Below are 23,339 nucleotides of genomic sequence, written 5' to 3' on the forward strand. Positions count from 1 at the left end.
TAAAATGTACCGCCTGATTAATCAACTACAGTAGCAACAGGATTGTCCCTGAGTAATGTTTGATGAGAGGACAGGACAATATAATATTAGTATATATTATCACTGATTCTTTAAGGGACTGTACTTAATTTATAAGAGGACAGGTGTGGCTAGGGTGTGACTTTTTATTTTCTTGACCCTTCTCAAAGCTACAAATATTTTTCCTTGAGTCTCCCTGAGCGACTGTGAGAAAATGCATGACCCTCCTTCCACCATGAATGAGCATACATTCACACCAAATGTAGGTCTGGAGACAGTACAACAGGTAAACAGCATGATGGGAGTTAGCAGCAAAACAAACAGCTAATTTATTTAAGAAATGATCATGTAGCTCATAGCAACATGTGCATATAATGATCGTTTTCCCAAATAAATCATAAAATAAACAAAAGTGTATGTTTTAATAGATTTTTTAAAAAGTACCCTGTAATGATTGCAAATTAAAGGTCTTAAACAAAACCCTGATGTTGAAAAAAAGACTTTCTTGTGCATGCAGAAGTGCCAAATTAAGCCTTGTGTTGGATCTGGTTATTATAAACAGTTTCTTTTTGGTAACATTTTAAATAAGACACAAAACAGAGTGATTTTGAAGAAATAGCACAATTTTAAACTCAGATTTCATAAAGTTTGTGCGACATGATATGTTCAATTACCGTCGTAAATGTATAAACCCAATGATAATATCCGTTTTCACTACTATAAATGGTGTAATTTTGGCCATTTATTAACGAAAACATGCTTTTAAAACCCACTTGCGGATTTTGGGATTCTGAGGGTATTTCAAATAAATATAAAATACGACTAGTTTAAGTTGAATGTCCCTCTCTCCCCTCTCACAAAAAAACAAACACCCCCTAAAGACAGAGCCTTTCGTTTGTATTGTGTAATGCTAATTTCCGACAGCACCCAAATGTATCATGACTGTACCCATTCGTGACGACAGGGGAAGTGAAAGTGGTATCAGTTAGCATCTTGCTCTGAACGGCAGCTAAGTTACATAACTTACACGCAGTGAACAAGGTAATATTTAAGATTTTAAGTTTGACAATCTTTCCGTCTATTTTCGAGTCGTTTGTCGTGGTCAGGCTCGCGGTCTGTTTGACATACTAGTGGTTATTTAACGTTAAACCGACACCTCCCGTTGTTCGTAGCTTAGCTAATGCTAGCCAGTGCTAATAACTGTTAGCTAACGGTAGTTAACTGTTGAGTGCTGGCTTGGATATGTTTTAAAAGGCATTCTGAGCTTCTCGAGACGTTAAAACCGAAGATAATGTGATAATACGTTGTTTTCTCGTATAACCATCTTCTCAATATAATTTTAGGTTAGTTTGGTTGAATTTTGGTTAGTTTCCAGGCATGTTTACGTCTCTAGTTATGACTAATCATATGATGTAAGATGACTTGACTGGACAGCAACATGTCAGCTGCTGAGGAGTTGCTATGATTTTCTTCTCATTCATTTTATATAACTATTTCCTATTTTTGGCACATTTTGAGTGGATTTAAGTGTAAGCACTGTTACCTAATTTAAGCTACCCTGTCTGAAAGTGATGTTTATTAACTCATGTTTGAATGGCAGCACTCACAGTGTACGCTTTTTGCCTTTCCAGAGACAGCATTTTTAAGGATTGCCATATGGATTCCCCTCGGCAATCGAAAAACCTGAGTCGAGAGCCAAAGCGCAGCCAGAATCAGTCGAGCACTCCTCCTCAGAAAGATGCCTATGCCAGGCTCCTCAGCCAGCACAGCAGCAGTAAGTTCAGTCAGTATCTAGAGCAATATGCAAGGGACACAGCATTTCAAAGGGAAGCAAATGGGCCAAACATGCTGCTGAAAGCCCAGAGTGACAGGCAGAACATACCACAGAGAAAAAGGGACCAGGTGCCCTATGATTTCTCAGATTCGAGCGACTTCTCCCCGTCTTCCATGAAAAGCAGAGAGGAGAGTTCACTGTCTTTATACATGGAGAAAATAAGCACCCGCGGTGCTCAGCAGGACTGTGAAAGGAAGCAGGGTGTGTCTGACAGACAGCGATGGGGACAGAGGAGGGACACAGCCACCAGCCAAGATGGAGACGTCGAATCTGGTGAGGAACTCAGCTCTTTCAAACCCAATGACTCAAAGAAACACCAGAAGCAGCAGAAGAAAAACAAGGACTCTAACAGAGATGTCGCCTCAAAAGAGACTAACTCACTTGTTGGACGCCCCCAGTCCCCGAAGAAAGCCGGCACAAGTGGACAGGAGCAAGAGAAGATGAAGAAGGCGAAGAAGAAAAACCTGCCAAAGTACCCAGAAGAGGAGAGAAGCAGAGAAGGGGCATTAAAATCTGGGGTTGACACTCAGATGTCAAGGCCCAAATCCCCTCATGGTAAAGACAAAACACTGCAGCAGCCCAGAGGTAAATTGACGATTTTGAAATGTAAATTCTCAGCAGGTGTACACACATTTTATTTGATGTAATAATATATACATCTGATAGTTTGTGATGGATTAAATCAATGACTTAAATCTTATTCAGCTCCAAGTGCCAATTCTCCTGCTGACAAGAGCAAGATCAAAGGAGGCAGAGGATCAAAGAAACAAGTGTTTGAATCCTACATGACATTTGAAGAGGTTTCCCAGGGCCTTAAAAGAGGAGAACTCATTCAGGTACAAACCCAGAGTTTCTGTTCCTGACACTGTAATAAAATCTATACTGAGTATGGATGACATTACTCAGGGTGGTCAACTGGTGGATTAAATTCTACATTGTACATACTCTCTCTGCAGGGGCCGTTGCGAATCAACCCAAAGAAATACCATGAAGCTTTCGTCCCATCTCCTGTAAGTTCAACCCAGATTGAATTTGACACTTGATGTTTTGCTGCCTCAACAACTTGTTTAAAGGGCGGCTCCATAATTGATATTTTTTAAAGGTTTTTATATCATTTTATAGCTTCCCAGTAGTCTTACTGATGTATTGGTATCTGAAAATTCAAACCTTGGTCAAAATGTGTGTGTTTAGTGTCAAAATGATATTTTCCCATGCTGCTCTAGAAACTCTTTATGACATGACTCAATGTAGGATTCTGAACGATGTCGTTGCTACATATAAACCCATGTTCTGCTGTGGACGCCATGTTAGTTCAGTTGTGAGAGTCACACAAAAACTCAAATTATATGATCAAGGTGGCAGTAGACCAGCAACTCTCATGTGTGGTGAGGTAAAATTACTGTTTCGGTCAATGGAGTCTGGTGGCTTTGAAGAGGGCGACATAACGGCTTCAGTTCCCTGTCAGAAAGGGCTGTCTGATGGCAAGGTAAAACTGTGAAAATAATCTAATAAAGCGCAAACTTACAGTGATAGTGAAATTTTTTTAAGGTTGCGGATAGAGGCAGCAGCAAAAATTATTTTAGCCACCTGAAAAATGACAGAAACAATCATTTTACCCAGCGTCCACAGCAGTCACAGCATCCCTACTTCTGTCTGCTTCTTCAAACTGGGAGTGTGCCGAGGGAGTGTACTAAAACTTTCCTCACTCGCCATGCTTACACACTCAGTGAATGGAGTGTGTTGGGGGTGAGGGAGGGGAGTGGTATCAGCGCTGTAACCTGCGTCACCGCTTTTTGCTCATGGCTGGGTGGTTTCCATTTGAAAAACACAGATGGACCCACCCTTTGATAAAAGCACCTGATAGCTAAACTGTTGTCTATAGTATACTGTATGATTAATGTAACTTGGCCTGTGATTTCGTTTTATGAGGTAGTACATCATCATCTCTCTTGAAAGGTTTACAAAGATACAAGCAATCTCTTTTTATTTCCACAGGATGACACACGGGATATATTCCTGGATGGGATCGTAGCTCGTAACAGAGCACTGAATGCAGACATAGTGGTGGTGCAGATTCTTCCTCGGGAGCAGTGGAAGGTACACTACACTTACCCATCTATGAACAGTATGGTTCTAGTTTGTAAGCCCCGTATCTTTAGCTTTTCAGAGTTATTATAACGGGCTCTGTTTTAGCTCCACAGGACAGCAAATCAGTGTGTCAGCAGATAAAAATAAATGGATGTGTCTGTTTAGGTTGTGAGGTCAGATACTGACTGTGAGGGCGCCAGTGAGTCGGAGACTCAGAAAGAAAACATGGCACGAACAGCGCAGAAGAAGATGGAGCGCACGCCCAGGCCTGATGTTATTGTGGAGGACCAGTGCAGTGACCAGGATGAACTCGTCCGCAAAGTGCAGAATGTCTCCCTCGCTGACACAGGTACTGTGACGGAGGTGTTGCAGCTATTTTATTTGGTAATGTAACTATAGAGCTGCAGCAATTAACCGATTTGTTGATCAACTAAATATTTATTATTTTGATATTCAAATAATAGTGCTAGCAATTTTTTAAGCAAAAAAGCCAAACATTTGCTGGGTTCATGCTTCTATAATATGAGAATTTAATGCTTTTCTTTGCCATACATGATAATAAACTAAGTAGCTTTAAATCACTGAACTGTTGGTCTAATAAAACTTCCAATTTGAAGACGTCACCTTGGGCTCTGGGAAATTACACCACTCACTATTGTCTGACTTTTTTATTGACAAAGCTATTATTTGAGAATATTGTGGGAAGATTAATCGACAATGAAAATAATTGTCAGTTGCAGCTCTAGTAAACTGTGTGTTTGAATGTTTATTTACTGGTCTGAAGCAATGACATCCATGTATAAAGATGGATGATGTGTCTCCACTTTCTCCCACTTACAAAAATGAAGCCAAAATATCCCTGACACGGGGGCTGCCATCCTGTGCTGGTGGCATCATTTAGAGCTAGAATCTGCGCAATGGTGATCAGGAAGTGGAGCGGCACTCTCGAGTTATCACCCATACACCCACCTGACCCACTTGTGATCAGCATCATTGATTGCGAGCACATCGACTGACACACACAGCTGTCAGTCATGAAGTCACACCCACTTTTTATAGCATCAAATACATAATTAAAACCAAATTTCCTAGAAAAATGAACTCTTGAACAAATATCAGTGTGGTTAGAACTACCTAAAATGACAGAAGCCATCTTTGGAAAAAAAAATTCTTTTCAGTTTGGGCCATGTCCTTCTCTCTAACCTGGAAGGGGTGAGGTTTATGACCTATACTGCAGCCAGCCACCAGGGGGCGTTTCAGATGTCTTGGCTTCACTTTTTGGGAGCTGTCATGTTGTCCATCGTTGGATACTCTCTGATGTGAAGAGAGTGCACAGAAGCAAAAACAAATTAAAGCGATAGGACATTGAATACATCTAACTTTTTCCTTTTGTCTGATGGATACAGAGTCTCTGGAAGACCCCTCGACCCCACGGCCCAGTGAGGAAATACTCCAGAAGACAGCTAAGGTGAGTGTCCCACCCTGTCAGTTGTGCTGTATTTCTAACTTATCCCTTCCCTTGTATTTTTTATCAAGAATCTTTTAGATGAAAATAATCATAAAGAAATGGCCAAGGCATGACGCAAAGGTTTTATGTGACTTAATGTTATTTGCTCCACTGAAGGCCTAAACCCCCAAAGAAAGTATACTAAGTAGCCACAGAAACTAGCCACAGTAAATACTGTTTGCATAAACGATATCCTAAGATCACAAAAGTTCTTCTTATTCAGCAACATTTTGTCACTTGGTCTCTTTGGCTCTGGATATTAAAATAAAAACACTAAGGCCTTAGATTTCAAAGTCAGCACTGTGCTTCCCTCATCATTTCTCTGCCAGGTGGTGTACATAGTCGAAAAGAAACACTCCAGAGCTGTGACAGGCTTCCTGAAATTCCTGCCAGATAAGCCTTTTGCCATGTTCTCCCCTGTGGACCACCGTGTGCCACGGATTAACGTCCTCCTCGCTGACTGTCCCGAAGACTTTCGTTCCCGCCCGGGCGACTACGCCAACACCTTGTTCATATGTCGCATCACCAACTGGGCAGCCGACAGCAACTTTGCAGAAGGGTGTGTTTTGTATTCAAAGCTTGATGCAGGGAAACCATTTGAACAGTATAACAACCAACCTGACTCTCCGTCATTATGTTTCCTCCAGTAAACTTGCGAAGACGCTGGGCCAGGCTGGAGAAATCGAGCCGGAGACAGAGGGAATCCTGATAGAGTACGACGTCGACTTCTCTGAGTTCTCAGACGAGGTGTTAGACTGCCTCCCCAAGAACCTGCCCTGGACCATTCCACCTGAGGAGATGAAGAAGAGGAAGGACCTGAGGTAGGACTGTGAAGCCCATGAATGCTGATGTGGGAACATGCTACATGAGTCGATCCAGCTTAACACAAAAGGAGAGATATGAGTGCTGTAGACCTAAACTGCATCACAAGACTGCTGTATTTATTTTGCAGATTTTGTCATCCAAAGGCAGCAAACAAGTGTCCAGTATTAAGTCTCAATTAAGAATTCATCACTCACTAAGCACTGTTTTCTCATACGTAGGCAGGAGTGTATCTTCACCATCGACCCTGCTACTGCCAGAGACCTGGACGATGCTCTGTCCTGTAAACAACTCCCTGATGGTAAATGACCTGTAGGCTGCATTCACACCAAATCTGGCGTTGCGATCATTTGAATGTCTGTAGCTGAAACAGATTCAACTTTTGGAGAAATGGAACCCGACATCAAGCTGTGGTGTCCAATCACGTAATCGGCAATCAGACCAGAGAGACGCCCACAGTACTACAGTCTCTTTCTAATGTTAAATATTAGTGGGTAAAAGAAATAATGTATGTTTTAACAGCTTGTGTGTCCTATCCTACAAAGGAGAGCACTCGCTGTGTATGTGTGTGCACGCACATGTGTCTTTTGTGCCAGTAAGGATACAACAGTAACGAAAATCAAAAGAACTTTGACACATCTACAACTTGGTCTCCTCCCTCCACTCCACCAGCAATGTTCCATTTAACTGACACTCCTACACCGCTGCACAACCTTGTGGCTAATTTCTGCAATTCATGATCTGATGTGAATGCAGCCTAACTGCGATGATTGTGAAGATCATGAATTCTAGTTACAGATATAGATTATATTTCTCCTGAGGGATGGGAGGTCATGTTATACACTGTCTTTTAACCACAGGTAACTTTGAGGTGGGAGTCCACATTGCTGATGTGAGTTATTTTGTGGAAGAGGACAACGCTCTGGATGCCGTCGCCAGCCAAAGAGCAACTAGTGTGTACATGGTTCAAAAGGTGAGAGCCCCCGACCTATATCACATTGTGTCATACTTAAAAATATTAGTTGATCTGAGCATATCTTTTTGAAATATTCGTCAGCACTCAGTGTGTTCATGTGTGTTGTCCCTGTCCAGGTGATCCCCATGTTGCCGAGGCTGCTGTGTGAGGAGCTCTGCAGTCTGAATCCTCTCATCGACAGACTGACTTTCTCTGTCATCTGGAAAATCACACCCGAGGGGAAGGTAGGGCCATTTAAAATTCATAACGCTGTTACAGCTGCACTCAAATAATAAACGTTAAGTTCACAGGTACAGAGGAGTAAAGTGTCTGATGGCTGGTTGATTTTTTGTTTTGTGCTTCTAAAGTGTCTGATGGCTGGTTGATTTTTTGTTTTGTGCTTCATCTTCATGGTTCCACTTCACCTGCTCACCCCCCCCCCCCCCCCAGATCCTGAGCGAGTGGTTCGGCCGCTCAGTCATCCGTTCCTGCGTGAAGCTGAGTTACGACCACGCTCAGAGCATGATCGAGGCCCCTGAAAAGATGTTCTCCGCTGAGGAGCTGCCACCTACGGACCCCGAGCACCCCATCGATGAGATCCATCAGGCTGTGCTCAACCTGCACTCCATTGCCAAGAACCTCCGGGCTCAACGCTTCTCAGGAGGAGCCCTCAGACTGGACCAGGTGAGTTCTCACCGCCTCATATCAGATCGATTTTTTTTATCTGCAGTGGTGGTTGCTTAACAATGAAGACAACGTGATCTTATGATCCCACGCTACTTCACAACTTCATCAAAATCTATCTTTTGTTATTGTTTGATTGAGAGACTCCCAGTCGCAGAAATTACATAGTGTGTGTTTAAGTGACAGGGTAGGGATCCTGGTATCAGCACTCCACTCATGTTTCCTTTTATTTCAAAATAAGAGTTCATCACAGATCGTTTAAGAGTTTACTGGAAGAGATGTAACAGGATTATTTGAGCTGGCTATCATGATAGAATCCAGCAATACTTTTATGATAGAAATGGATGGAAACAAGATGCAGGTTATTGAATTTGTCAGCTTTCTAACATTGTTTCCTGCACGTGCTGTGTTTTTTGTTTCAGCTGAAACTGTCTTTCACCCTGGACAAAGACACCATGATGCCTCAAGGCTGCTACGTCTACCAGTACAGAGACAGTAACAAGTGAGTGATAAACCCTCCTCAGATGCATCTGTGTTGTATCCCTTCTGTTCCTCTGCCAAAATGAACATTTACTGGACGTGATGCGTGTGTAACCTTTGGTGCAATATGTTTCTGAGTCAGTCTGGAGTGCATATCAGTCTCCTTCTTTGTTCCACCCTCTGGCCATTTAACTATCATCCAATACTGTGTTCTCTAGGTTGGTGGAGGAGTTCATGTTACTGGCCAACATTGCCACAGCCAACCACATCTACCGCAAATTCCCCGACCTCGCCCTGCTGAGACGCCACCCTCCACCCAAGGCCAAACTGGTGGATGAGCTGCAGGAGCTTTGCGACCAGTTGGGAATTGACATAGATCTCTCCTCTGCAGGAGCGCTGCACGTCAGTACTTAGAGTACAGCAGATGTAGCTTAGTTTGTAATGTCTTGGAGAAAAATTGAAGTCTATTTTCTTCTGAATCAGCAGGGTTATGTTTTCTTAAAGTGATCAAATTCAAAATTACAGCATTACAAATATTTCATTTCTATGAGGATTTTGTTGCTGTATGTGTGTAGCTCCCTCTCTCAGGGATATCATTATGTTATTGATGAAGCTTTTGAGCATGAATAACTCAGTATTAATAATTCAAACTTCTTTTCTTCTGTTCCATCCATGCAGAAGAGTCTCAATACTACTCTGGGTGATGATGAGTACACCACTGCCAGAAAAGAAGTCCTCACCCACATGTGCTCCAGACCCATGCAGGTTAGAGCTCAGCGACCACTGCTGAAGGGCACCACACTTTCTTTTTTGTTTTCTTGAACTTTTACCCACTGGTGCAGCGTCCATTCAAAACAAGTCTGTTCAGAACAGGCTGATTATTCGGCCTGTGGTGTTGCAGCTTGCAGCATTCTCGAGAACCGCTCATACAAAGAAAAGTTATGAGTGCTACTTCTACCACTGCCCACACCCAACATTCCCAGTTAGAGAAAGGGTAAAGCAAGTCACTAAATCCACCCCTAAAAAAACAGTCTCACAATCAGAAACCCCGGTGAAATATACTTAGAGAAGGTATTACAAATAGGTTCATTACTCACTTGCTTTGACAGAACCATCCCCGTTATAAAGTAGAGCATGGATTTAATTAGCGGAGGTATTTTCCCAGTGGTAATGTCATTAGTGTTAAAGGTTCGTGTGGCAAACTTGCACAGTTTTAATTGCAGTGGCAACGTGGCGTTGCTCCTGTAGGCCAGGGATATTTAATTTGCTTTGCCTAGGGGCCGCTTCTGCAAAATAACAGGAGGCCAAGGGCCAGTTTCTAGGATTATTAGGACATTCAGAACTTAAACCTTGCTGGGGGGGTCCAGGGGATCCTCCACTTGCACTGTTTTTTTTATAAACAAGCTCTATTTCGATGGTTTTTATGCACTCTGGCACCTTTTTTACAGAAAAAGTACAAAAAAATCAACAGTAAATCAGTTTATTTTCATTGTGAATGAGAAAATGGTCAGTAGGCCACCTGCCACTCTAGCGGACCACATTTGTCCCATAAGTTAAGTATCACTACTGGAGGCTATCCGCTCGTGCTTGTTGACTCCAGAGAGGGGAAAAAAAGTTCAGCTGTGACATATATACGTATATTCAGCATCCAGCAGCAAAAGTGAACTCAATCAAGAAAGTTCTGAAGCCCCAGTCGGCTTTGCTTTTCACTTGTTTGCAATTGTTGCATGTCCAAAGTGCCCCAAATTTAAGAGGGCATGATGGGGCTGGCAACGATTATCGTTTGATAACTGCTAAAATAATTCACGAGAACAATATTATCGCAACATTTGTAGAAAAGTAAAAAACAAATAAATAAATAAAATGCTGTCAGTCAGATTTATCTTTAACTTTGTTTATTGTATTTTTTTATTTTTTATTTATTTATTTTTTTTTGCAAATTAATTACACTCAGAATACAAGTGTAGGGAGGTGGAGAGCATCGAGCACAAAGAGCGGATAGTGAAAAGGCAACCAGATTGTGTTTGAGGGAGGCAAAGCCAGAATGGGAACAGAAATAATTTAAGAGGCTCTGGATTATTTACACAACATTATTATATGTGTATTAATAACATGATATCTATAATTCATTTTTAGATATCACAGTTATCATCAATACCAGTATATCATGTCGGTTCTTGAGATATGCGAAGAACACACGGAGACTCTTTGCTTTACAGTTAGATTTATAGAGCTTGTTTGGAATACACTTGCTATGTAAATTTAAGATAGACAGATCTTCGAAATGAGGTAAATGTATATGAGAGTCTGGAGGGTCTGATAGAAAGTGAGTCCATTGCTTCAATAAAAAGAGAATTAAAAAAGAAATATATGTTACCATAAAATAAATCATGTCATCCTAACATATTACAACAGCATTTTGTTTGTGAGATTGAAACTGATGATGCACAATATTAACAAGAAACATTGTCACTCATATTTTTGTGTGTTTGTGTATTAAATGTGGTTTATTGTTGTTTCCCAGATGGCGATATACTTCTGCACCGGTGTACTTAAGGATGAGCACGCATTTAAGCACTACGCCCTCAACGTTCCTCTCTACACTCACTTCACATCTCCCATCAGACGCTACGCCGACATCATTGTCCACCGGCTGCTGGCGTCTTCACTGAGTGCGTACCTTTTCTACCATCACACACAAAAACAAACAACAGAATGCCCCGTTTGTCTCAAACAGTGCTGCGGTTGTACTGCAGGACGTGTGGTTGATGATGTATAAGAGAACAAAGCAGCCTCACATCTCAGTTGATGCTTTGTTTGTGCCCTTCCTGCTTCTATTCTGTTTAATGTTTGTTTTTTTGTCATGCTCATCATGTGTGTGTCTGTCCACTGAATGTTTGCATGCAGAGTGTGGGCCTCATTTGGGGCTGTCAACAGACGAAGTCGAAAAACAGGCAAAACACTGTAATGAGAAGAAGACGGTGTCCAAGAGAGTCCAGGAGCTGAGTTCTGAGCTCTTCTTTGGAGTCTTTGTAAAGGTGAGTTGACAAATCACAATAAATTCTTGATCAACAACAACATAAATTCATTCTTTATGAAATGTAGTTTTACATACTCCCTTTTCAGATGCAGAGGCATGGCAGTAGTAAGCAAATTCACATTTTCACAGCTTTTATTTTACAGCCCCAAACACAAAACTCAATCTGAATGCATTTTCACAAAATCGGACCTTACATTTTATATTACTCTGTGATTATCGTAACATTGTCAGGGGCTCTGACCTTGGGTGAACACTAAGTTGGAGCTTATTTTGTTTCCTTCTTAAAGAAAAAGTGCTCAGCAACTCAACTGAAAGCCTAAAATGTAAAGTAAGCCAGGGTTTAAACCAGATCCTTAAAAGGAAACTCTGGTACTTTTCAACATGAAGCCTATTTCCCCGTGTTTCTGTGTCTAAGGGACTTGTGGGAACGACAATGGTTGAAATTGGTCCAGTATTGAGCGAGATTGCTGCAGTCAGCAGCCACAAAACAGGCCGCAGTATACCCACTCAGAGCAGGTGTGCCCCTTCAGTTTATGTCCACAAAAGGAGGCTCAGATTGTTACTGAGAGCGTCTTCTAACATCATGGAAACAACCTTCCAGAGAAATGAAACTAAACTTTTTCTGTACCTTTTGTTTGTTCTGGTCTGTTGTATGACCAAGTCTCGCTAACATGAATTTCTGAAATCTCTCGAGAGGTGACTTGTTGCAGGAAGAAAATAGTGGAAACGCGAGTGGAAGTTGGAGCGAGGAGTGTCAGTAATAGTTTATTGTGTTGGCAGATCTCGATGATGTGAAAGGAGACCTCTCCTTTTGCAAGACTTGGACACAAAACAGAATGGAACAAGTGAAATGTAATAAAAAAACATTTCATTTCTCTATAGGGTCTTATCTAATGTTGTAAAACCTTCGTGATAATGATCTGAGCCTGTCAGTGGCAAAAACAAGCAGTTTTAATGGACGTAAATTGACACGGTGCACACCTGCCCAAAGTGTTTGCCACTGTTTCAATACTGGAACAATTTAAAAAATTGTTGTTTCCACGAGTCGGACACAAAAACAACAGAAAATGGGTTCCAGGTTTAAAATACTGAAATTCTTTTAATGTTAGTTAAAACCACACTCACTCAGTCAGTCAGTCAGTCAGTCAGTCAGTAAAGTGTTTTTTTTTTTTTTGGTTGTGCTTCACAGGAATGTGGCCCTCTGGACTCTGAGGCCATGGTGATGGGGGTGCTGGATCAGTCCTTTGATGTGCTGGTTCTCCGCTACGGAGTGCAGAAACGCATCTACTGCAAGGTCAGCTCAATACACTCCACTTGCAGAGAAGAGTTTGAGGGCACATCCACACTAATAGGTTTTCATTTTAAAACTGCGTTCTAAAATGAAAACAGTCTCTGTACACACGACAGGTTTAAGCCCGTCTCAGAAATAATCTCTGCAGTTATTAACACACCTAAGGGTGCATATCACATGACCATTCACGTACACTGGGCCTACGTGCGTCGGTGTAAACGGGAAGCAGATTGTTGTGTAGTTGCATAACATACTGCAGACAAAGAACAGCAAGTGAGAACAGAGATGTCTTTGTTTGGAATACTGAATGTAACACTGGTATAGAGAATGTGAAGGTCATGCCGTGTGGGGCGGTACACGCTCTGTTATCTCTCTTACCAAAGTGTATGCACTAAGTCCATAAACGAGATAGTTTACACCTTAATCTATGTTGTTTATAGTGGTCACTTTGTCCGAATACCATTGCTTGACAGCTGTAGCCAGCACAGGTAACGCAGTGCAATCCGTATAAGAAGGCTAACCGTCCAAAGATTTTAGTAAGGTGTGACGTCAATTTCACGTTCCCTAAAAGGCAGTCAGGGTGGTAAAAAATATAGTTTGGGAGTCATTGACAGGGTAAATATGGCAACATATCAGAACAGAACAAGGAGGTTTATTCATTGCTGGAGGAAGCCATGGCGATGGAAAAGGAGTACCCACACAAGAAGAGTGAAATCACAAAAGGTATGTAGACCCAGCTGATTTTTTGGTGTCTACATCATCGTTTTCAAAAGTCTCTTGTTTCCACCTGTCCAGACTAAAACACTATTGTGGAGTTTTCAAACTAGAATGGGGTCAGCAGAGTTCTCAAAGCTTAGTTTTAGGTTTCCGAAAACACTGGATCAGTGTTGACGTTTGCCGTAAATGTAGGAGAAGTTATGCATTTTAAAAGGAAAACGTATTATTGTGGATGGAGTTTGTGCATGCTAGTGTGTTTAGTTTTTCAGCTGCAATAAACTCAATTTAAAGAGAGCAATTTTAGTTTCAACTTCATCTAAACATTTGTTCAGTCATTTGTAGTATAATTATTTCATTTAGTGTTTTTAGATGTTGCCTTTTAGTCTAATCGTTTTGCAGTTTCATTATGCAGTGGACGTAATTACAGATACCATTTTGACTGTCATCACTTTGTAATTCACTTGATACAAGCACACTGTTGTTTAACTAAAAGAGCTCGTTCAGGAGCGAGAAACGAGACCGCCAAACGAGTCCCAGTCACAGTGGTAGGTCAAGTAACAGTTTGTTTCCACCTTCAGTCTGTTGTGGGCCTGGACTCATTCCACCATCGTAAGGTGGGGAAGAAATCAGAGCTGACTCTCATCTGGACAGCAGAGGACCAAGAAAAAGCTCCGGTAGAGCAGGTGAGAACTGCAGACACTGAAAATGCTTTTGGTCATGGTATCAACAGGAAAATATAAATATTATTCAATATAAAGAGAGTTTTTTTTATGATAGTTAAGAGACACAGACACACAATAATTTTGCTCTCAGGTATTATGGTCTTTATGCAGCCCTCTACAAGGATTTTTTTACTTTAAATTTCAATTTTCAGCATAAATATTAAAAACAGGAGAAAACAAGACTATTAACTTGTTCCCTGAAAGGTTGGAGCAGCTAGCAGGGGTTAGGCTAGTTAGAAGATATCTTAAACCAAGCAACTTGACAGATTGTTAATTTCAATGATCACCTTTTTTTTCTTCTCACAGGTAATTTCCATCTTTACGTTAGTGGAGGTTCAGCTCAAAGCGGATGGAGCACCCATGAAATACAGTGCAGTGCTCAAGAGGCCCGAGGAGAGTGAATAATGAACACTTAAACGTGCCATAGAGCACACAGACATGTGTATGGAAATTTGGAATTGCACATTTTCTTTTGTTGATTGGTAGAAATGTAATTTAGAAGCAGTGTTACTGTGATAAGCAGGGGAGTTACTCATCAGGTCAGGGTCACATTTCAATTTGAATCCCAAATATTTCAGTTTCATTCTCAACTTAAAGGCCCATTCCAGTGTTTTTCATGTTAGCCCACTCACCCGCACATGTACATGACTGCTGCCCATTTTCCAAGGTATATTATAATGTTTAATATTTTTTAATATGCTGAGAAAAGGACTTTTCTTCCAGCATTTCTGTGGTTTCCATTCATCTCTGTAAGACGTGGAAATTCACATTTATAGACCTGCCTGATGGGCAAGTTTACTTTCTTTCCACAGAAATTAATAGAAACTAGAAGGGCGCTTAGAGTGCACAGACTTGCACTAAGGCCAAATTTCCCTATCTCTTAATGTTAAAGGGAATGTTCGGATTTTTTTGAAGTGAGGCTGTATGTAAGGTTAGCAGCAAAACATATTTTAGTCACTTAAAAAATATATATATCAGTCTAAGTGGAGGCTGCATTGAGAATATTTTCACCATTATACCATGCCGTCAGATAGCCTGTCCTTTGGCACTACATTTTCTCAACCGTAGACCTTCCATATTCCTACACATAAGCACAGCAATGCCGCTCACTGCCGCAGGTCAGCTGTCGGGGTCAGAAAGTGCTGTCGCGTGATCCGACTGAAACAAAACTTCACTTTTTAAAAAAGATTTAAAACATGGTTTTCCGCACTGTTCAAACAAAGAAATGAAAACAGCTGTGCCTAGTTACACTGAATATAGACATCAGTACTCCACCTACAAGACTGAGACAACTCAGTGTTTGCATCGAAAGTTTCTCTGGATGATTATGTAAAACCACTGCCAAATAAGCAAGAGAGATGCTCGCTGAAGAGCACTGCTATACCCAACCATCAGGTGAAATATGCTTAATACCCACAGATAAATAAAACGACTTGCCAAACAACTAGTGAGGTGTGAAGCGCTGGCATCTTCTGATTCGGACTGATCCTGAAGTTGTGTTGTAACCAAGTTCGACTCATGGCAGCAGTAGCTCTCTGGGTCGGTGATCAGGGGTTCACAGAAGTTCACAGTTAGCGTGTGCTCTTCCTTGGCCAGTTTTCACAAAAGTTTCCGGTCTCCTGTAGACTCCACAGTGAATGGCATTTTGTCGTCACTGTCAGCATTACCCATTATTTACATTTTCTTGTGTTTGTTGCCTCTTCAATAAACTGTTGAAAGTCTGACCCAAACAGCTGACGTGCGGCGTAATAAAGTGCATGGCACAATTGTGCTAATGTGTAGGAATATGTAAGTTCTACGTTTGAGAATATACAGTGGCAAAGGACAGGGCTGTCTGATGGCAAAGTAAAGTGGTGAAAATATTCTGAATATAGCGTCCACTTACTCTGACGTTTGATTTTTTTTAATTTTTTTTTTTTAAGTAGGCCTTTTTCAAAGTTCTGCTGCTGCCCCCATCCACAGCAGTACATTGCTGAGCTTCTGTAGTGGTACTCCTGTCTGCTTCTCCAAACAGGGAGCGTGTGAATACACTGCCTTTGGATAAGTAAATCATACAACCCCACTTTCAAAAAATCTGAACTATCCCTTTAAGGAAAGTGCTTCGGATCCATTTTGAAATTAAACGGGTTCTTCCGACACCCTTTCACTAAGTTTCATGAAAGTTGGGACGGTATTTTTTCTGTTATCCTCTGTTATCCAAACCTTGGCATAGGTAATAATGGCCGTCATCAAAAGTAGAAGAAATTTAAAAAAAAAAATCTAATATGGTATGCTCTGGAAAATGGTTAAATGTGTGACATGTATGATTTGTAGTGAGTGGTTTAAAACATGTAAACCCTGATGCTTTAATTTAAGCTTCAATGATCTCACTAATGGGGACAGTATTTAATGTAAACAGTGAATGGATTTCAAATTGAATTGTGACCCTGGTCTGACAGTGACAAAACCAAGGCAGCAGTTATATTTTGCTGTTGATTTATTGGCCTTTATGAGGACAGTTTCGATGTGATATAACTGTTGTGCACAGTCTAATATGTGAAAGCTGATTATCCGTTTAATATCAATGACCGCCTTCTCGATTCTAGATTGAGGATATTTGTGTTTGCAAAGCAATATAGAATAACACACTACTGAAGTTTACTAGTTGGGCTGGCTGTGGTGGCTGTAATAGAACGTGTGGCCTCAGTGAAGCTACTTGGATCAGACAGTAAAAATGTAGCAGTAATAGTACGATAAAAACTTAAATTATATTAGATTCATAAAACAGGTTTATTAGTGTTTCATAGGAACAACATAACAGCTACCACAGGACACCCTGGTGTTTTTACATTGTCGTATGTATTTATAGTGTTTTATACAGGAAGTTTTCAGACTCCTCTGGGTCATGAAGTACAGCTCATAGGACGTTTCATTTGATTTAATTTCCTAAAACAGGGTCTCGTAGATCTGACATATTGTTCTAGTCCAAACTGAGGCACATTTTCTGTATTTACTGACGGGCCAAAGCTTAATAACTTATCATCTCTCTGTTGTTTTTAATACAAAACATGGGAATGACTTGAATGTGAATTGCTGCTGAAAGAGGTTGGTGGCCTTGAGATCTTAATGAATTTTATGTTGGCTCTTGTGCTTTGGAGTGCTTCCAACTGTTTGTGTTATTTTTTTATGCTCAGACTTGATTTGTGCAGCCCAAATACTTTATGGACCTCATTAATATCAACTGTGAATTTCAGCCTTAATTTAATCAAGTGAAGATAAAACAAAATTTTAGTGGAGCTGCACATTTTAAAATGATTGTGGGCCTCTCTTTTGGTTTTAACCAAGGTCTAGTCCACACGTACACGGGTATTTTGTGAAACCTGGTTTTCTATATGCGTTTTGGCCTTTTGTCCACATGGAAACAGAAATTTTGGTCGCTGAAAACAGACCTTTTGTACAGGCCCAGGTGCACTAAACTGACATTTAAAGAAAAGATGACTCCTGCACTCACTTTTACTCTGCTTCATTTATTCGTCAACGTTTCGGTCAAGCATGGACCTTCATGTCCTGATGAAGGTCCATGCTTGACCGAAACGTTGACGAATAAATAAAGCAGAGTAAAAGTGAGTGCAGGAGTCATCTTTTCTTTAAAAGCACAAGTCCAAGGGGATCAACTCCTAGCACCACAAAAAAAACAGTGAGAATGTGCATGTTAATTGAACTTTGAGCACTAAACTGACATCACAGAACTAGTAGCGAGGAAGGTTGACTATTGGGTCACCTCACGTCGCCAAATAGTTGCCCTTTAATGCACAGCAACGACTATAGCCAACGCCCAACTTGCACGTAAGTTCTGGGCTTGTGTGACAGGAAATAACTCTCCATGCCAGCAGGTGGCTGCAGTCTGTATTCCTCTTTTAAAAAGGGAAATCGAAAGAACAGCATGACAAGATGCTAGTTAGCCAGTTAGCACATTAAAAATGCAACCCGATGTTGAAAGAACAAATGATATTTTGCATGCGCTAGCCAAGAAGAACACAAACACTTACTGTTTCTGCTAAAGAGCTCAATAACTAATATAAAGTTTGTTTTGATCCTACGCCCTCTTGTCTTTAGCTTATTGTTTACTTTCCTCACTTTCATTTCTCTTCTCGTGCAGTGAAGTAAACTGCCAATCAGAGTGATTTCTCTCAGAGACAGGCTTCACCACTTTTAACGCCGATTCAACATACTGAATTGGCCAGAAAATAGCCAGCAAGGGCTGACTAGTGCCAACAGTGTGGGACGTACTGAAAAAATTAGGCCGACAGATGCTCACTAACGGCATAACATTGGCCGACAGCCGATTGTCGGCTTGACGTGTCGGGCCCAAAAACTCCTTTTAGGGAAAGTTGATTAGAAACTTTTTTTCAGTGTTGACATATAGATTGGCAAACATGGCTTTAAGTTTAGGTTTATATCGCTGCCTACTGGTTTGGCTGGTATGCTCTTGACAGTACTTAAGTCGTGTTTTTTTGTTTTCATTTGAAAAGAGATTTTTTAAAAACAGTGCTTGGACTGGATTTGTCTTTCAGAACGGAGAAGGAAGAACCCTGTTTTTTTTAAAAATACTCGTGTACCTGACTGGACTCGGCCTCAGTCAATGTGCCTCTCTTTAGTTCTCAGTGTCATTTGGTATAATACAAATCAGCTGCTACATCTGCACATTTTATTTTTGGATTTCAAATCTCATTTGTTTGACTCATTGTTTTTAGTCTTGCGTCAGATTTTTGGAAAGACCATAGGACTATGTTTTTAAGTTATTTTGTTTTACATGGACTGACAGTTTGTGCTCTAAGTGTATTTTAAACCAGCAATTGAAGTGCTAGTACAAAACAACTGTACTGACTTAGTAGGACATGTTTCTGTGATTAGGATTGAAAATAATAAGTGCAATTTCTGTCTTTTGCAAAGTTGTTGTGAGATGTAACTTTGTAACTCTGGTCAGTATCCAAAGTGCATTTGTACTCTGCTTAACCACCATACAGAGCAATAGATAGTTGTCTTTGTCTCTAGGAAAATAAATACATACACCAACGACTCAAACTCTTTCTTTCCTGCATACTGTTTTAAACATATTTTGGTTGTGATGGTAGAGTCACTGAAGACGAGGAGTAAGCAAATTCTGTTTAAATTAGAGTGATCCGTGCTGCCAGTGACACACTGATGACCCTAATTAATGACAGTGTGGCACTGCCCTTGTCTGTTTAGTTTATATTGCCGATAAACACAGATAGTCTCTGTGTTCTTTATTGCCAGGGAGTGTTTGTTATTAATCCACCATAAACCCACTGTGCCAATATAAAGCAGATAATAAGGAAGAGAGTTTGTGTCATAGTTGATGACAGTGGCATTGTAAACTACACCCAATGATAGTGTTACCAGATAAAATAAACAATTTGATTCCCCTCTTTTCTATAGAAATGATTTTATGGCCAGTTGACTTTTCAGTGTGCCGCATCCTCATGAAATTTCAGGTCTGCTTAAAGCTGCTATAATCTACATATTTATACAATGGATCACATGGCTTCTTGTATATGAAAGAGTCATTTGTGGTGAGGAACACACAGAGAAGACTGATTGATCCCTGAACTCTAGCTTTGTAGCATCTTTCTTTGTATTGGTCATACAGCCCACAACTTAACTTTTTTGGTTTACTGTCGCCACTCTAAAAAAAGCACAGATAAACCCACTCAACAATACCCATCCAGGATCAAATGGCAAACAAAGTTAGCGGCTAGCTAGTGAACAAATGGAGCATTTAGCTAGCTCCTGAATGACAGAGCTAAAAAGAGAGTGATTATTGGACTTCAGTTTGTCAGTTAGACACAAAAACGACTTTATATTACTGCTGATGTTGCTCCTTTTCTGGTGGGTGTGTAAATAAGCAACTCCTTGCTATATAGTTCGGCCTATCAACATAAAAGGTGATAATAGGCCTTGTCGGCTTAGGCTACCCCCTAATGGCTAAAAAGAATCAGCTAACGCTATTTCAGATTGGTAGAATTTTAGCCATCATTGGCTACTAGTCATCCTCAAGAACAACGCTGGGCTTTAAAGCCAATTTTACATAGGTGCCAAAACGTGTAACTACAACTTCTGGATCTGTCACGTAATGCCTTTCAGCCCAAAAAGACTTTGTCCCATAGACTTCCATTGTAAGAGACAGTTGTAAATCAGTGGATATATTATTTTGAGCGTGACAGCTCCAGCGAAATGATTTGTTTCACTATCAGGATTCTCTTCATTTGGTCTGATAACATTAAGAAGGTCTACAAGAGCCACAAGATGAAATCATTTTATCTCTAGTTAACGGAGGTCTAAACCAGAAGTTAGCTGCTTAGCTAGTGAAAGTCTATACTGCACCTGCTCCATGGGCCTCACGCAGAAGACCCGGTAATTCTATATCCATGAAGTCAAACTTTTTGACTCCATGCACCACTGAGCAATTTTCATAGGAACGAAACCCCACTTCCAACACTGTATCCAGTGCTCTTTATACATCCATAGATCAAACAAACACAGGACTTTGACCCAGCAGACCACTGTTTGTGTCCCATGTGAAACCAAAAGCCAATGTTGAGTTATTTGAACTTAAACTTAACCTATACTTATGTAACATCACATTACATACTTATCACGATGTCATTACATAATGTCACGTCATCACATTACGTTAAACACACAACGTGACGACGTTACATACGTGCAATACAGTGCATTATCTAGAAGTCAAGCATTTTTGGCTACATGCGTCACTAAACAACTTTCATTGGTATGAATGGGGCCTTTGCTCCAATGCTGTATCCAGTTCTCTTTATACATCCATGGTCATAGCAGAACACTTGTGGGTGATGGATCAAGCCATGGTTCTTTTGTATTGATTAAAATACAACTTTTCATTTGTAACCAGAAGAAAATGTTTGTTTTTCTTTCATATGTTGCATACAGTAGTTTCACTTAAATAATAGAGCTGCAACAATCAACAGATAAATCGATAGTCGATTTACAGAAAATTAATTGGCAACTATTTTAATAATAATTATTTTGGTACATTTTTTAAGCAAGAAAGCCAAACATTTGGTGGTTTCATGCTTCTTGAATGTGAGAAATTGATGCTTTTCTTTGAAAAACTGAAAAGCTTTGGATTTTGGATTCGATTAATCAACGATGAAAATAATTTTTACTCATTTTTACTTACTACTCTTTAAGATAAAAACCCCCTTCTGTTATCTTAAAGATGCTATAACTATGTTTCCATGATGCCATGAGGAATATAATCAGAGATCAGGCTGATGAGTGGAGACAGGAAGTTAATCTTTGCATCATAAAGTTGAGTATTAAGAACACTATACCATCACCACATTAAGTCACTGCAAGCAGCAGTGAACTGACTTACCTTTGGAACGGTAGCATGTGCAATTACAGTAAAGTGTTATTGATGAGTTTTATTTTCCTCTCTGAGAATTTCCTTATCAGAGCTGAGCACACTGACGCCAGCGAATAACCCTTCGTGACTCCCATCTCAGCCGAGTGAGCTGTTTTGACTCTAAACCCACACAACCTTATGGCTTTAATTTTACAGTGGTGCAGATAACTCACGTTTGCCTATTAGAGGGAGGTTTCTCTGAAGGTTTGAAGTCCAGCTTCTAGCCTCACGTAGTAGATAACTGCCAGGGAAATTTGCAGTTTATAGAATTTCATTACTCACAGTGGAGGACCCGACTTCTCCACAACCAATACACTTCTCCCTACAGTGTATTACGCAGAATGTGACTGTCAATAGCCACCACACAGATAATTAAAGCTGGTCCTCTGTCAATGTGAAAGTTAGGTAATTTAATCTCATAGTTGCATCTTTATGACAGTCTCTGAGATGCCTCCCCAGATTTACACAGCCAGAGTCCAAAGGCTGCACATAAATTCATTACAACACGTACTCACGTAAGACAACAGTAAATCCCTCTCAATGCCTTTTATAGTAAGAGATACTTAATATCAAATATGAATGAGCTGTTTTTGCTTTAAAAAGTATCATAATTTTATTTAAACATTTTCATTTAAGGCTGCTTCAGATGATTTTATTGCAGATTTCCCCATCAGAAAATGGGATCAACGTGGCCAAGTGATGACAAGACAGATATGAAGCTCTGTGTAAGTGATCGGTTTCTCTTCCTCTTCCTTTCGGTCAGAGCAGGTTCAAAGTCAAAGTCCCATAAAATCAATCTGTCACTCGAAGGAGAGGTGCATTTCCTCCTTCTGCATGTTGAGACAGATCCAGGAGGGCGTCAAGACAAACGTCAGCTCCATAGCAGGCCGAAAGACTGGGAATTAATGAAGATCACTGATAGAAGGACTGTTGGGTCGATAATTGTTTTGGGTAGGTTACATTAAATGCTTTGTTATTCTGTCACCTATAACCAGTGGCTTTTAGCACAGCATTGGGCTTTGTAAGGAAGAATTTTTAACAGAGGAGAAACCCTCAGTGTAAGGTGATCATTATGCTGATGAGCTACTTGAACATTGCTTTTCTTAGAAATTTTGAGACTCATAATTATTTCTCTGTTTAGGGAGTGAGGACACTGCAACGTGGTGATGCTGAGAAAGGTAAGACTGAAGAAAGTCTCTCAATACTGACTGGAATTATTGATTCTATTGATAACAATATTTGTTCCTGGACGTAGTGTCACAATTTCCAGTAATTCATTCAAGGAAATACTGTAAAGTGATGAAGGTAGTCCCATCATAGATTCCGTACTCTTTAGGACATTAAAACACAAAACTATATTAACAGATTTATTAGTGTGTTTATTGTAGGGCTGGCTGATATAGAGAAAATCAAATATCGCAATATTTATCGCAATATTTTTACCTTATACCTTGATATCAATATTGCGACAATATTGTAGGGTTGACTATCGGGAATGGGAATGTGTTGTTATGGGACTCCCCCAAAACAGTGGGTTTCATCTGGGGTCAGTGTCTTATGTCCTGTGTCAGAGAGCGTTGTGTGCCTGACGCTTGCATTGGGCCGTCTCCTCATTTGTTGGATGAGCTAGCAAAACCGTAATATAAGAAGTTGTTTATTAACTTAGTCTTTGCCTTTACCCCAAGATGAAACCAGCCCAAATGGAGTTATTATTCGTCGTAACTAATGTAACTC

The 23,339-nt window shown here is 40.4% G+C and overlaps 2 protein-coding genes across 2 annotated transcripts in view; both read left to right on the forward strand.

The window, feature by feature from the left end:
* The first annotated feature begins 947 nt into the window (after positions 1–947).
* dis3l2 (DIS3 like 3'-5' exoribonuclease 2) lies at positions 948–17,682 on the forward strand. Its single transcript, XM_050032452.1, has 21 exons — positions 948–1,059; positions 1,650–2,437; positions 2,558–2,688; positions 2,809–2,862; positions 3,848–3,949; positions 4,106–4,289; positions 5,347–5,408; positions 5,777–6,006; positions 6,095–6,268; positions 6,491–6,570; positions 7,130–7,242; positions 7,362–7,469; positions 7,675–7,908; positions 8,331–8,410; positions 8,607–8,790; positions 9,067–9,153; positions 10,913–11,060; positions 11,296–11,426; positions 12,618–12,722; positions 14,015–14,119; positions 14,465–17,682. The coding sequence occupies exons 2-21, from the start codon at positions 1,675–1,677 to the stop codon at positions 14,561–14,563; spliced, it is 3,174 nt and encodes a 1,057-aa protein (XP_049888409.1). The 5' UTR covers positions 948–1,059; positions 1,650–1,674; the 3' UTR covers positions 14,564–17,682.
* Positions 17,683–22,457: 4,775 nt separating this feature from the next.
* Positions 22,458–23,339, forward strand: part of LOC126408746 (unconventional myosin-VIIa-like) — a 35,101-nt gene continuing 34,219 nt past the window's right edge. The window contains exons 1-2 of the mRNA XM_050074391.1: positions 22,458–22,556; positions 22,747–22,783. Coding sequence (XP_049930348.1) covers positions 22,772–22,783 — 12 coding nt within the window. The 5' untranslated portion in view covers positions 22,458–22,556; positions 22,747–22,771. The remainder of the gene's footprint in view (positions 22,557–22,746; positions 22,784–23,339) is intronic.

The sequence above is a fragment of the Epinephelus moara genome, chromosome 21 (genome assembly GCF_006386435.1).
Source record: "Epinephelus moara isolate mb chromosome 21, YSFRI_EMoa_1.0, whole genome shotgun sequence".
NCBI lineage: Eukaryota > Metazoa > Chordata > Actinopteri > Perciformes > Serranidae > Epinephelus > Epinephelus moara.

Excerpts from the sequence above, each read along its gene's own strand:
- dis3l2 (XM_050032452.1), top strand. The coding sequence starts at position 1,675 with ATGGATTCCCCTCGGCAATCGAAAAACCTGAGTCGAGAGCCAAAGCGC. Across the intron at positions 6,571-7,129 it reads CTGTAAACAACTCCCTGATG|GTAACTTTGAGGTGGGAGTC; the intron begins GTAAATGACCTG and ends TTTTAACCACAG. Across the intron at positions 7,243-7,361 it reads GTGTGTACATGGTTCAAAAG|GTGATCCCCATGTTGCCGAG; the intron begins GTGAGAGCCCCC and ends GTCCCTGTCCAG.